Here is a 16,107-nt window from a genome sequence, read left to right as displayed (position 1 = left end):
GAGCACATTGTGAAGATAAGGCTCCTCCAATTTTTAATAGTTAATAAAATGAGAAAAATACATAGATTTGTAAAGCAATATGCCAAAAACTGGTGTTACCTATCTAACCATGTGTCTGAAAGCATAGATTCTAATAACCTTGGATTCACAGGGTTTGCATGTTATCATGAATTACGTAAGAAAAACAATCTAGCGTGATTTTGGCCCCTACCATTTTTGATCACAAGTATAGAAATTATAGTCATCCAGAGAAGATTGGATGGTGTATTCAAAAGGAGTGTCTACATATGAGGTGTGCCAATGGAAAAGCTTTACTAATCACATAGTGTGACGTATTTATGACATAAGGTGGGAATTTCAGATATTTTAAATGGGTCCATGTTCTTTTGCCGAGAGTAATTACTTTGTACTTTACCTCAAACATGGGCTCACAGAGGAAGGATTTGTGGCTCCCTGAGTGGCGGCGCAGGCTTTCCCATCAACAGCTACAGCGTTTCTCATATTGTTCCCTCACTGATGGCATCTGTGATACATTGAGTGTACTGGTCTTGGTGTATGGATTTCATTTCTCTGAGGGATAGCCCATTATATGATCCCTTTATAAAGTATTAGTTTCAGGAGAAAAATAAGCATAGGGTCTCTGGGGCAGATGGGTGATTGGTAACTTGGAACAAGGAAATATGTGTTGGGCAAAATGTATCTGTTAAATCCAGTTGAGATGTAATCTCCTAACAGAGGGGTTCTTTATTATGCTGGAAATTCAGAGGGGTCAATACACTGGATAGACCCGGTTCACAGGAGGGACAAGGGGGAATCCCCTTTATATCTCCTCCAGGTAGTTCTTTGCATGGCATAAGGGCTTCCCTGAAACCCAGATTCCCTGTGCCCCAAACAAGGCTTATCCAATGTGACTTTGCCACACGGGTCAACAGAATTCAGTCAGTGTCATGTGCGCTCTCTTCATTAGTATGTGGTTTCCCAGGTTTTTGCGATGTGAAGACATCTATCTGCAGATTTATTTGAAAGAATAAATTACAGCAGTTTTGTTCCAGAATAAATATCAAGGTTGTATTGATTCTACAACATTGCAGATGACGTATGCCTTTATACCAGTACTGTTGCTGTAGGTGGTTCTGAGGAATTTCAGGACACAATGATTGAGGCGGATAAGGATGGTTTATTTGCAGACATTCCCAATTGGAGACACATAGTACATGGAGGGTTCTAGCATTCCCAGACTTCTTATCCAAGACTGTTATCCAGGAGGAGTGCATGGTTTGCCACCTAGATCCAAACAGTTAACACTTGCACATTTGACTCCTGCGCATTTGAGATGTCTAGCTTATTATCTTCCATCTGGTCGTTCCCTGCTGCCCATGAACAGCCAAGAGAGGCCGCTGTTGCTCGCCATCCGACGGAATAACCTGACTTTGTCACGTGAGTCTCTTCACCCTCTTATCTCTAGAGTTGCCCATGACCCATTATTTTGGCTTCTCTAGCGTCGCCCATGACTCATCTAAGGGTGTTTTTGTACTAATTTCACGCCTGATTAAGTGCCTTCTACTTTCCCTTTCACTATCTCTCCTTTTTTCTCTGCTTACTATTATGCCTTCTGCAATCTCTACAGTTCTCAAGGTTTTCCTCCTTCTTCCTCTTCTCGATCTCATAACTTGCATAATATGTTATTCCTCCATTTTCTGTGACCTCTCACTCTATTCCTTTTTTATATAACTCTTTTTATTGGTTTAAACGATTATAAAGGGAATAACAAAACACAACTTGATTGAATACTACTGGGCAGGAAACATAGACCTTGTAGACATAGATTATACACATTTGTAGGGAAACTCAAATTCACAGTATGGTACAAATGCCAGATAAGGATTGCAACATCAAAAGCCAAACCACATCCTAGCGATCCTCACCCTCCCATTTCCCCCATATTTTCTGTGTTTTGTCTGGGCAGTCCTGTGCACTATATACTCTATTTTCCAGAGACATGCATATATCCACCTCGAAACTCTCACTGCATTCTTGATCTTTTGTTTCAAGGGCCACTTTCTCTGCCTAACCGAGATCTCAATCTCTACTTCCAATTCTGCTACCCTTGCCTCCCTGATAACTTCCTCCACACACTTCTCTCACTCCCTAGGTACCTCTGGTCGGGGTAAAGGCACTGATATTCTATACCACTCTTCACAGTCTCTCATGCCTCTACCTACTAATTTACCATGCTTCTGTTCCTTTGAGTATCATTTTTCTTCCTTTTTGAAACCTCTAACTCTCGCTTTCCTGGTTATTTATCGGCCTCATGTCCCCCTCTTGGAGTGCTATGATGATCTTGACTATCTTCCAACTCTTCTACCTCTTACCTCATCATTCTCCTTGGCTACTTTATTCTCCATCTCTCTTGTACTGACTCCTCCTTCCCTCTTCTCTCTCTACTTGACTCCTATCATCCGACTCTGCTTCCCAATTCTGTCTTTCATATCTCTGGATCATCTCTTGATCTTATTTTCTACTCTATCCCTTCTGTTTCAGCTCATCTGACTCATCTTTCTGATCACTTTCTCGTATGTCTTTCTCATACACTTCCCTCCACACCCTGTTCATCTTCTTGCCTCCCCCAACGTATTCTGTGGTGATCTATGATCTTTAATGCACCGTACTTCCTTGCTGCTCTCAACCTCTCTTCCTTCCCTTAATGAGTTCTCCCTTCTTTAATTTGAGTGTGCTACTTACTCTGTGCACTTCTCTCTACTCTTGCCTCTCCCTACCCCTATCAAACTTTCTTCCCCCTCTCAAAGACACCCACAGCCCTGGTTAACTGTCTCTTTGATTACGCTATGATTGGCTCTCCGGAGGGCTGAGAACGTTTGTAAAAAGTCCCACTCTCCCCTTGATCTTACTTCTCTCTCGCTCTGCCCTTTATTCATTTTATAACCTCCCACCTTTAACTATAAAAAAGTACTATTTCTCTGATCTTACTATCTCCCTATTGCATCACCCTTGTCATCTCTTTCAAGTCCTCAATCATAATCTCTCTGATCAACCACCTGACCCCTCTTTATCTTCCTCTATGCCTTTATCAGATTTCACTGACTATTTTACTTCAAAGATCACTTCACTCCACTCCTCTTCTCCCCACTCCTTTAACCCCTGCTCATTCCCCCTTCCTCTGTGCTTCATGTTCCTCTGTGTCTCATTGACTGTCTCTGACACTGCTGGCCTCCTCACTCATGCCCAACCTACAACCTCTCCCCATGATCCTCTTCCATTCTCCCTTATCCCTTAGATTTATCCCCAGCTCATTCCTTATGTCACTTGTCTACTGAATACTTCCTTTACATCCTTTCCCTTCCTATTTAAACATGCTATAATCTTACCTGTCTAAGGTAGTGGAGTACATGGGAGTGTAGGCCTCCATTACCATTCGAACAGGATGATCTGACAGACATCCTGGATAAGGTTCCTCAGTCATATCCTATATAACCTTTTCATATTGCTCTGCAAAAAAGGGTAGCAGCAAATTGGGAAACACCAGAAACCAATCCGGCTGTGAATAAAAATGTGACCAAAAAGTACCACCTTTCCAGTTGTGACCCTGACTACCTGTCAGAACACCCCACTTCAGAGAGTCTGGTAGTACAGGCAGCTACAGCAACTTCTAAGCAATCAACTTATCCTATCATCCCTCCAGATAGGGACGACAAGAGAGTATATGGATGGGCAATGAAAGTATTTTCTGCAGGGAGTATGCCGCTTAAATCGGCCAACTGCACATGCGCCCTTGCGAAATTTACATTCACTCTATGGGACTGCATTTCAATGGTGGCAGAGCACATTCCCAAGGGGGATGAAAGAGACGGGTTCTTAGCCATAATTAGAGATGGCAAAGAAGCCATGTGTGAGTATCTTCAGTCAGGTCTGGATTCTGCTGACAGCATCAGCAGAGATATGGCTACTAGCACCGTTATACGCAGATTTGCTTGGTTGAGGAAGTCAGACTTTGCACCGGATGTGCAATCCAGACTCCTCAACATGTCCTTTGACGGGTCTCAATTTTTTTGGCAACAAGGCTGACAAGAGCCTTGAGAAGTTGTTGACGTCAAAGGCGACAGCCAAATCTTTAGGTGCTGCTATTAAGCAGCATCAACCTTTTCACCCTAGTGGACAGCCTTGGAGGCATAGATCTTTTCGCTACTACTCCTCAGTTGGAAGAGCGAGGCGAATGGCTGGTCAAAGAGGCCAAAGAATGTTCCCTCATGGTGGACGATGGAGAGGTGCGAAGCTAGCTCAAGCTGGGGCATCTTTGCCATATGCCACTGCATCAGCTGCCTCAAAAACCTCTCTGAGGTCTTGAGTCACAAATCCCCAGTGGGGGGTAGACTGTCTCAGCATCTTGAAGAATAGTGAGTAATTACTTCAAATACTTGGGCATTGGACACAGTAGCCCATGGGTACTGCCTTCCTTTTATACAGAGACCTCAGAGCAATCCACCACGGAGCGTCTCTTTGAGGATTCCAGATCTGCTCCTTGGGCAGGAAATTTTAACCCGGCTAGAGAAAGGTGCTATAGAACCTGTGCCTGTAGCGGAGAGGAACAATGGATGGTATTCCCCCATATTTTCTAATACCCAAGAAGGACGGAGGACTGAGACCCAACTTGGACTTGAGATACTTGAACAAGGTCCTCTGGAAAGACAAGTCCAAGATGGTCACTCTTTCTCAGATCCTTCAGACGCTCCAACTCCAGGACTGGATGGTGTCATTGGACCTTCAGGATGCTTATTTTCATGTGCCAATCCATCTCAAGCACAGGAAATACCTGAGGTTCGCAGGTGGTGGTTCTCATTATCAATTTTGAGTTCTGCCATTCGGGCTAACCTCCGCCCTAAGGGTTTTCACCAAACTGATGGCGGTGGTGGTCGCGGGTCTCAGGAGAGGGGGGATTCATGTCTACCCCTACCTGGACAATTGGCTGATCAGGGCACATTCTCCCGAACCAGTCCTGATCATCTCAACATCACCTGCCACTCTCTTCACAGATGGGACTTCTCCCTCAGTTACAAGAAGTTCCATATGACACCTTCTCTAAAGCTCCAGTTCATCAGAGCTGTACTGGATACATCCTTGGGAAAGAGCTTGCCACCTGAGGTGAAGGCTCAAGACATTCTACAGATGTTCATCAAATTTCAGAGCGCCCAACGTCTCTTGGCCTTCGATTTTTTTGAGGTTGCTCAGCCTCATGGGATCCTGCATTTTTCTGGTGCCACAGGCCCACCTGAGAATGAGATCCCTTCAATGGGCTCTCAGAACTCAATGGTCCCAGTTCTCAGGAAAGATGTCGAACCTACTTCAGGTTTCAAGCAGTGTCGCAGAGGATCTTCTGTGGTGGGCCTGCGAGGACAACAACATTCTGAAGGGTGAACCCTTTTGGCAACCATGGCCGGAGATAACAGTGATGACGGATGCCTCACTCAGAGGATGGGGAGCCCACATCAACGATCTGACAGTCAGCGGTCGTTGGTCTCCATCGGAGTCCAGACTACTTATCAATCTTTTGGAGCTGATGGCAATCAGGCTAGCGCTGAAGGCCTTCCTGCCCTTTGTGCGGTGAAAGAATGACCTGATAATAACGGACAATACAGTGGCCATGTACTACCTCAACAAGAGAGGAGGTGCAGGTTCACTACCACTGTGCATAGAGGCAATGCAGCTCTGGTACTGGGCAATTCAAGAAAGAATCTCCCTATCCGCAGTTCACCTAGCCGGAGAAGAGAACACAGCGGTGCGCGCTCTAAGCATACAGAGAACAGTCTCCCACGAGTGGGAACTAGTTCAGGAAGTCCTTCAAGTGATCTTCACCCCCTTTGGCGAACCCCTCAAGGGGATCTGTTTGCAACCGGAAGTGCGAACTGTACTGCTCCAGGGAATTTCCCCCAAGAGGAGCTCTAGGAGACACGGTTGTGGTGGACTGGGAATATCCACTCCTGTACGCATTTCCTCCAGTCCCCATAATTCCTCACGTGATCAGGAGGTTGAGAAAGTTTGGGAAACACATAATCCCAATTGCCGCGGATTGGGCCAGGAGGATGTGGTACCCGGACCTTCTAGACATGTTCATCTGTCCTCCAATGCTTCTTCCACAAATAGAGGACCTTCTCTCGGGAGAGGAGGGTCGGGTTCTCCACCCAGAGGTCAAGACACTCAAACTTCACGCTTGGTTTCTGAAAGGCTGAGATACAAGGATTGGGACCTCCCAGATGACGTAATGGTGATTTTGCTTTCAGCCAGAAGGCCAGCAACAAAGTCTTTGTACCGTTGCCGTTGGAACAAATTCTGCAACTGGTGCAAAGACAAGTATGTAGATCCTTTTCTGTGTAAAACACCAGATGTTTTATCCTTTCTACTATCTTTATATAAAGACAAGTACCTGTCTGGTACTGTGACGAAGAAAAGCCATGGAGTTATAATTAATGTAAATGAGACACAGAAGAAGGACTCCCACGAGACACTAGGGAAGCCTCAGAACAGCATCATAAAAATGGGAGGAGAAAGTAAGTCAGAGATAAACCCAGGAGTTTCAGAAGAGCTGTGTGAGGGACCCTGGTGATTACTGGGAAACGCTGCTTCCCAAGCTAAGGAAAAGCTACAGAGAACAGGTGCCCGAGTTGTCCCGTTTGAGGGGCAGGCTAGCAAGAACCTGCAAAGCCTACTCCAGTCCTTGGAGGGACATCTGGAGAAGAAGTGGTGGCAGAGACGGGGAGAGAAATAAAACCCTAAGCATAGCCGATACGCTTACCGAGGAGCACGCCACAACGTGTGGAAGGAAGAAGAGGAACCGAGAACTGGACCCGTCCTGACAATAACTGGCTCGCAGGAGGAGCAAGACACCGACTCTGTGATGCAGCCCCCTTACATGGCAAGTAACTGGGAGAGCGGGAGACCCGGGCAGAGAAACAGTTATAATAAGCGGCAGAGTCATATTCGTACAAGACAGAGAAACAAATTTAAGGGTTGGGGCACTCATCCTCGTCCAAGTGAAAGAGATGAGAGTAACATGTGCCAAACTTTTATTCACATAAATAGGAAATATTAATATAACGATTTGCACATGCATACTCGCACCAGTGAGAGGACGAGTGACCAAGAGAGTGAGAATCATTACTGGACTCCTCATACTCGTCCCAGTAAGAGAGCATGTGACCAAGAAAGTGAGAATCATTACTGTGATCATAATGCTCACCTCAGTGAGATAATAGGCAACCAGAAGAGTGAAATTTATTTCTGGAACCTTCATAATCTCCCCTGTGGAAAGCAAAGTAATCAGAACCGTGATATAAGAAGATTAGTTATAATTCTCAACAGATAAGCTGGACGTTAGAGAGAGAAAGACTTTTAAATCCACCAGAGTAAAGTCAAGTGAGAGAAACTAAAAGACAAGAGACGCCAAGCAAGAGGGACATGGCAAACTCGGGAGAATGGGAAGCCAGGAAGTTGGAAAAGTCCCCTAAGTGAACTGAACGAATTAATGCAACGGATAGGCAAGAACTAACTAAAGATCCTATTTTAGATTATAGGCCCAAGAAAGCCGTCCCAGGAGAAGGGAGTCATTCTCCAAGACTTTAGTGTAGCTAGGTTTATGGGCAGAGGAAAGACTTTACTTCGGACTTCACTACTGACGACGAGCACCTTGTTAGTTGTTTTAGGTAGGAAAACCCATAGCTTATCAAAAGCGAGGCATTTCGTATTCTTTATAATAAAAATGTTGTCTAGTCTGTCTCCTCCACATTTAGGGTGGCTTGCAAGAGCAGAGATGACAAAGGTTAGGGCTAACAATACTCTGAGTTTAGGGTGGTCATGAATGTGATTATGGTGAATTGTGGGGATGAATGTTCAATTTATATTATGTTCTCGTTTTTCGTGATATAATTCTGTTTAGAGGTCTCATTTTTTCTGAAAACCTTGTCTCTCCTCAAAGTCTTGCTGACAGTAGACACTAATTCATTAGTCTTCACTGTCCCCTCAAGCCTGCAATAATGAGCAAGCCTGCAAACAATGATGGATAGTAAAGGTTCATAATTGAAGTTGTGAATAAACAAAATCATTCAGTTTGCCCACAATTTTCCCAGTATTATTTTAAGTGCAATAACCAATTACTCAAACGACTAACATGGGCGAATGAAAACATAACTTAGTGGGCTACTTCTTTCCATCACATTTGAGATCAGAGTTGGTAACGTGTTTCCTTTTCAGAGCTAAAAGGAAAGGCCAGTTTCAAGCTCAATATTCTGATGATTACAGTTTCTGATTCAATGGGACAGGACACAGCCTGATACTTAGTTTCAAAATTGAAATCTTTTGCTATACCTGCTGCGTTGGTGTTTTTGCAGGACACCACACAATATGTATTTCATTTTAAAGCAACAAAAGTAGATTATTTATTTAAAGAAAAAAAGAGCCAGCAGTGACCATGCTGCTGGTGAGAAGAGCAGGGAAGCCAATTCTGGTGTGGCATAACATCAATATATCTCTAGAAATCATTTTTACAAGGACACCAACGCCAATTAGTTTGTTTTTAAATGTCTGTATACATACGAAAAATACAATATGACATAAATCAGTTTAATCAATCATTCCTTTCCTGATTTCCTTAAAAAAGGGGCATTTGACTCTTTATATCACAATCTGTTACGGGATACATCAGAGAGACAAAGGGTGAAGCACTCCATGATTAATTTCCTAAGATTTTTAATGGAAAATGAACGTGAAGCATATACTACACTATGGTGTACAAGGTGAGTTTGCCAGACCTCTTAATGTGACAATGGGACCGCGGCAGAGATGTGTGTTGGCCCTGACATTTCGTTTAAAACAACTCCCAACAACTATTTAATGGAATTGGGGTGCCAACAGACCAGTCTTCTTGCCGATGACGCAGTATTGGTAGGGAGAAGTAAGATATCTTTGACAGGTCTTTTAAGTGGCATGATCGTATACTTTACAAAGAATGTTCCAGTGTTTCCTGTTGAACAAAAGCAAAACTGACAATAATGGGTACACGTACTGCATCAAAGAAAGCATGCCTAAAATACCAAATTGGTCATTAACAAATTCAGAGAACTCCGCCAAGTGAAAAACGGTGAAGTGATATTGGCACAGAACGCAGAGTTATCTTACCTTTTAATGCTACATTTGGGGGAGGATCGCGAAAAGAAAGCAAATGAAATCTTTCATGCCAAAGCTGTTCCTCTGCAGTTTATGCTGCTGGGATCCTGGACTTTAATAAGCTGGAAAAGTATTTAGCTCAAATAGAAATGATTTGCCCCAATATACTCTATCAGCAGCGATGTTAATGAAACTTGAAGTCACAGCATTTTCAAAGAAAACTAATCTAAGACCATTGCTGTTATGGATTAAGGTTTGAAGTTATGAAGAGCAAAACATATTTAGAAGAGCTCTGTCTCAAAGCATAATAATCCTCAATGTCATGAGTTTGGCTGCTTTAACTAAATCAATACTATGCATGATGAGATTGGCCTTGGTCAGCTTTGGGACGACCATGGATTAACAACAAAGTGAGCCCACTTCTCAAAGAGAACTACTGTAGAAATTAGATGAATGCAACCCAAATTAGGTAGAATGATGAAGCGATATCCATAAGCAATCTTATTTTAGTTTATGAGTAATATTTAATACAAATGTACTCCCCTAATTTGCTGCACAAGTATGTGAAGTTTAGATTTGTTGTCCTTCCTGTAGAAAATGTTTGTGCAATTTGGTATACGAGTAATGACACTTTGGGTTTGTCTGCCATGGTGAGATTGGACCTCATTCTGAGTTTGCCGATAAGCTGCCAGTACAACAAGCGGCTCACCGGCAAACTCGCCTTACCGTTTACGCCGCCCGATATCCCGGTGATTCTGGGATATTAAGGGTTGCAGCGTAAAGGTAAGTTCCCATTCCCATGGATTCCCAGAGGACTCCACCGGCATCATCACCAACAATGCCGGTGCTCCAGTAAAAAGTCTACCGGTAGGTGCCTGAACTAACGGCAGACCTGTCCTGACGGTAGTTCACTGCCCCTACCGGCAGACTCGAAGTAAGCCGGTCCGGGAACAATGCCGGAGCCAGTTGTACCAGACGTTTTACCAGCATTTTTCTTGGACCGGCTTACTCGTAATGAGGGCTATTGTATTCATTTCTTGATTATTTGTGCTCATTATAAATCACTACGAGTTAGTAGCCTCTATTCGCTATGGAGAGCGAGAGGGATAAGGACAATATGGAATGCTTTCTTACTCAATGAACATGAATACAATTTGCAGTAGAACATTTACATACAAAAGAATGCATTTTGAGGCTATAGGGTTACTCTTCTAAAGTACACAAAGAAATGTATTAAGGCGAAAATTGACCATCTAGATCACTGAGACACCAGGTGAATAGACTTGGATTTATTTATCAAATGAAAAGGAAGTTGAATCCTTTGCAGAGAATGTTATTAATTGTTACAATTAGAAGCCGAGAGTAAATCCAATGATTTATGTAATGGAGTTTTTCATTGCTATTATAATGTTTATATTTTTTATTCCACGGTTTCATTACTGCAAACACAGAGATATGATGAAATTATAATACAAATTGTACATTTAATACAGTGTATGTAGGTTAGCAGAAATAAATCCGAATAGTTCCAAAAAAAAAAAATATTGTAAACTAGCTTTCTTTTAGGAGTGAACCATGGCTCACAAGTTAAGCTATATAGTTTGAGCACACTACAAGTTTCTTAGATCACATTCCTATGTTACAACATGCAGTAGTTCAACAACATACATCAGTGCAGTGTTTCTAAATCTAGCACCATTATAACCATAACCATATATTAAAATCATCCCTTTGAGCATCAAGTAAAGGGGGAAGGCACCCCCATAGGTGTACCAAGCACGGGAAGTTAATTGTGATTTTAGGTTAGAGAATAAACTCTGTAAAAGGACATTATTATCGTTCTTTCTCGAGCTGCACTTTAGTCTATTATCTCGATGCATGCACAGCATTAACTCACTGGCACATGAATCCAGTTTTGACAGTAAAAGGCAAAGAGCATTGGCAAATCCAGTACGGCCTTGCCAATCCTTGGTTTTCCTGTAGGTCATCCGCCACTTTCTTTCCATCTACGAAAATGTGCAAGCATCTAATATCTCGACTTGATCTCATAATTTCTGTTTAGACCGACATTTACAAAACAGGCTACTTTGACACTACCACTTCAAAAACTGAAGATGTAGGTTTTTCTTCCATGCCAGTTTGCTAACTAACCTTTTACATGCTTAAAATGAAATTGCTTCCTCTAAAAAATCCAGACTGGCTTAGCTTAATGTTGACAGAAAATCATTGCTGTGGAGAAAATGTTTGCAAAGTGATGTAGGCTGCCGGTAGCAGAGCAGGTGTGCAGGATAAGCCAGTTTATCATTGCTTTGTAGTTCCACTTGTTTGCAGAATCTCTGAACACATGAATGCAGAGAAAACTCTTTTCATTGTAGCAGTTGTAATGCTTTTTGGAAAGCCGTCTCACTTATATTTTACTTTTATCGACATCAATTAAACTAGTGGTTTCCCATTACTAATAGTATGGAGAGCCCTAATTTTATTAAAAACAAAGGTGAGTATTATGTTTTGCTTTCACTTTCAGTAACAATAACATTTTAGTAAACTAACTATAAATAGCAGCTACCCTGGATTATTCTGTTTCAACTTTTATAAACATTACAAACATCTTATGTCCTTGTTCCAATCTTAAAAACAAAGAGGTGATGGCTGGAAGGTTTAGAATGAATCTTACCCACTGGCAATGCTCTGGGCAACCCTCCAGACCACCGTTCTTCGCCTGCCTAGCCATTACAGAAGCGGAAAGACCATATGCAAATCAGGCTTCGCCCCACCCCAAAAGGGGCCGTCCAGCCCGAACTGCTAGACCACATCCCTTCTGCACAAGACCACAAGCATCCTCAAACATGTTTCGCTCTTGTTGGGGCTCATCAGTGAGGAGTAGCTTGGGTCTCTAGGCCCAGCAGGCACAGGACCCACGTCTGGGCATACCCGTCCCACTCGGGGTGACAAAGCAAAAACAAAGAGGTGATGGCTGGAAGGTTTAGAATTAATCTTAACCACTGGCAATGCTCTGGGCAACCCTCCAGACCACCGTTCTTCGCCTGCCAAGCCATTACAGAAGGGGAAAGACCATATGCAAATCAGGCTTGGCCCCACCCCAAAAGGGGCAGTCCAGCCCGAACTGCTAGGCCACATCCCTTCTGCACGAGACCACAAGCATCGCCAAACATGTTTCACCCTTGTTGGGGCTCATCAGTGAGGAGTAGCTTGGGTCTCTAGGCCCAGCAGGCACGGTCCCACCTCTGGGCATACTCATCCCACTCGGGGTGACAAAGCAAAAACAAAGAGGTGATGGCTGGAAGGTTTAGAATGAATCTTAACCACTGGCATTGGCCAAGCCTGATTTGCATATGCTCTTTCCCCTTCTGTAATGGCTTGGCAGGCGAAGAACGGTGGTCTGGAGGGTTGCCCAGAGCAATGCGAGTGGTTAAGATTCATTCTAAACCTTCCAGCCGTCACCTCTTTGTTTTTGCTTTGTCACCCCGAGTGGGACGGGTATGCCCAGACGTGGGTCCCGTGCCTGCTGGGCCTAGAGACCCAAGCTACTCCTCACCGATAAGCCCCAACAAGGGGTGAAACATGTTTGGGGATGCTTGTAGTCTCGTGCAGAAGGGATGTGGCCTAGCAGTTCGGGCTGGCCTGCCCCTTTTGGGGTGAGGCCAAGCCTGATTTGCATATGGTCTTTCCCCTTCTGTAATGGCTTGGCAGGCGAAGAATGGTGGTCTGGAGGGTTGCCCAGAGCAATGCCCGTGGTTAAGATTCATTCTAAACCTTCCAGCCATCACCTCTTTGTTTTTGCCTTGTTCCAATCTTTACTAATCCAATCTATGCCATTATATCCTTCCCCCCATGTACATCCTCTTTCTTCAGTGCAAATACAGCAAACCTTACTTACGTCTCTCAGATGATGAATCTATAATGCCATAGTATAGAGCTTTTATCAGACTCTGTGGAAGTCATCCGAGTGCTACCGGTTTGGACCTATGTCTTCTGTCAATGAATTAACATGACCTGAAAATATACATCTGGGTGGGATGAAACTTTCTAAAGCAACAATATAACATATACAATGTAACTTTTTATTTACAGGATGGAACTTTGGTGACACCAGTTGTGGCAATTATACAAGAGACATTCCAAGCACGTCCTAATCCAGAGGAAGTGACAGATGTGTTTCTCGTCCCTCTGGAGTACTTTGTCAAGCCAGGAAAATATTTCACTGTGCCCATAAAGAATAAAGAGTTAACAAAGGTTTTGCATTGCTTTGAATACAAAGACCCTAAAACTAATAAGGTATTCATGATTTGGGGACTTACAGCCCATTTTGCTCTAATGTTGGCAGTGTTACTTTTGGAAAAGAAACCATCATTTAATGACAATTTTGATGTTGACCATCAGATTTCCTCTATTGAACAAATGCTTTTAGGATTGAACAAAAGTAAGTTATAATATGCTTCTGAAATATAAATATCTTCACAACCTTTGCTATCTATTGTTGTGTATACATGTTGTACTGACTTTCTTTTGTCTAAAGTTGTTCAGACATATAATTCGGAAGATGGTTTCCATTACATAAAAATCAACACCATGGTCCTTAATCTGGGGAAAAAAGAACACTGTCATTTTTCATTCTGAGTCCATGAAGGTACAGGTCCATTTATAGCCAAAAAGATTTTTGGATCACTGGTATTCCACAGAGTCAAATTGCTACTCTTAAATGTGTGCATAGCATCAGCACAACCCATGTCCTATGATAGTTGAATGACCTCAGATTTATTAATTTCAATACGTGTTATAAAGATCTATTGCAAGAAGTAATTCATGTCCAAAAAAATCAATCTCAAATAGTATATAGGAAATTGGGCCTCATTACAAATCAGGCGGTCCGGAAATAACGGTGGCGGTAAACCCGCCTCCACCGTTGTTTCCGAACTGCCTGATCCAGACTGCTGCAGGCGGGAGGGGATGTTCCCGCCAGGGTTGACCTGGCGGGTTACACACCGCCCGCCTGCAGGCGGACGAGGAAACACCGGCAGCATCACGAGATGCTGCCAGGCTCAATGGGAATGGGGATTAACACCATTCTGCCTCCGTGATTCCCGGGAAACCGGGGTTGTAATGCCCCGGTAATTCTGGGAATCACGGAGGCGGAATGGTAATACGAGTCCGGCGGTAACCTGGCGGTTTTACTGCCTCGGTTACCGCCGGACTCCTAATGAGGCCCATTGACTTGGTGTTGCAGCCTGTCATGTACTGCATAAAAACTTATTGGATAGTATGATTTGAATTGGCATTAAAGCAAGCATGGCACACTGAGAAAAAGTAATCAGAACAAATGTCATATCCCCTTAGAAATCTATGCAGTAAGAAAATTATATATTATGATCATACTCCTACTTAATCCTTTAATTACAAATAGTAGGGATTTTGGCTTTAGGTAAACAAAGCCTTTCTGCACATCTAAAATTACAGCATCTTTATTTTGATTTTCTTGTATGTCAATAGTTCCTAATTCTCATTGTATAATCATGCAATGTAGAATTGTCCGCCTTATTGCATTGCCTAACATGAATACAAAATAATTACTCTACCATTATTTGTGAGATTTAAGCCCAGAAAAGCCATAATCCAAGTGATGATCAGTTGTCCAGCCAATCAATAATGTGGTTAGCACATCTTTTTCATGTTAAACAATTAAACATAATAGATCTTTATGTAACATCTCCCCTGTAATGCTTCACTTATTGGGCAAGATTTATTAACAGTTTCAGCAGGCTCCCTCTGCGTGACAGTGGGTGTTCCAAGGACCTGATTGTTGTGTACCTCCCCATCAACCAGACCTCTGCTGCATCTCAGAGCTACACATCAAGTGCCAGTTGGATCTGAAAACAGTTCTACCTTGACCATTAAGACTGTGTGGAAAAAATGCTTGCAAAGTGATGTAGGCTGCCAGTGGCAGAGCAGGTGTGCAGGATAAGCCAGTTTATCATTGCTGTGTAGTTCCACTTGTTTGCAGAATCTCTGAACACATGAATGCAGAGAAAACTATTTTCATTGTAGCAGTTGAAATGCTTTTTGGAAGCCCGTCTCGCTTATATTTAACTTTTATCAACAACAATTAACCTTGTGGTTTCAAATTGCTAATAGAATAAAGAGTCCTAATTCTATTAAAAACACAGAGGTGAGTATTATGTTTTGCTTTCACTTTCAGCACAATAACATGTGTGTAAACTAACTACAAATAATAGCTACTCTGGATTATTCTGTTGTTTCAACTTTTATAACCAAAAAAAGTGCTGGACGTAAAACCATGTGATGTCCTTGTTCCAGTCCTTACTAATCCAACCTATCCCATTATATTATCCCCCCACCTAACACTCCTCTCCCCCCGCCCCCCGATGTCTGTCCTCTTTTTTCAGTGCAAAATCAGCAAACCATACTTGCCTCTCTCGGATGATGAACACCAAACAGAAACTCTGTAACTATAATACCATAACATAGAACTTTAATCAGACTCCGTAGAAGTCATCCGAGTACAACCGGTTTGGACCTATGACTTCTGTCGATATAATATTGTGACCCTAAAATACATATCACCCATCTGGGTGGGATGGAACTTTCTAAAGCAACAATATACAAACAGTTTCTTTTGTAACAAAAATATCCTAGCACCAAAAAGCAATGGCAGCACCATTTGCATATTGCCTCTCCATGCACAAGTATGGTCACTGCCGCTCCCACAAAATCAAGTACAGACACATATTACTGGCAAACTACTGCCCTATCTCAAATCTGCTATTCAAAACTAAAATCTTGAAATAAGTGGTCATTGACCTATTACAAGCCTACAGCGAGACACCCATTCTCCTACATGGCCATTAGTCAGGTTTTAGACCATTGAAACGACCTGCAACCACCCTGCTCCACATCAGG

General features: G+C 42.8%; 1 protein-coding gene across 1 annotated transcript in view; it reads left to right on the top strand.

Annotated features, from left to right (window-relative positions):
• The window catches only part of NUDT7 (nudix hydrolase 7), a 242,761-nt gene extending 227,411 nt beyond the window's left edge, over window positions 1–15,350 (top strand). The window contains exon 4 of the mRNA XM_069652888.1: window positions 13,264–15,350. Within this exon, the coding sequence (XP_069508989.1) occupies window positions 13,264–13,623 (360 nt within the window). The 3' untranslated portion in view covers window positions 13,624–15,350. The remainder of the gene's footprint in view (window positions 1–13,263) is intronic.
• Window positions 15,351–16,107: the final 757 nt, after the last annotated feature.

Source organism: Ambystoma mexicanum, chromosome 1p (genome assembly GCF_040938575.1).
Source record: "Ambystoma mexicanum isolate Mex_15411 chromosome 1p, UKY_AmexF1_1, whole genome shotgun sequence".
Classification (NCBI taxonomy): domain Eukaryota; kingdom Metazoa; phylum Chordata; class Amphibia; order Caudata; family Ambystomatidae; genus Ambystoma; species Ambystoma mexicanum.
This window is presented reverse-complemented; position numbering and strand designations above follow the sequence as displayed.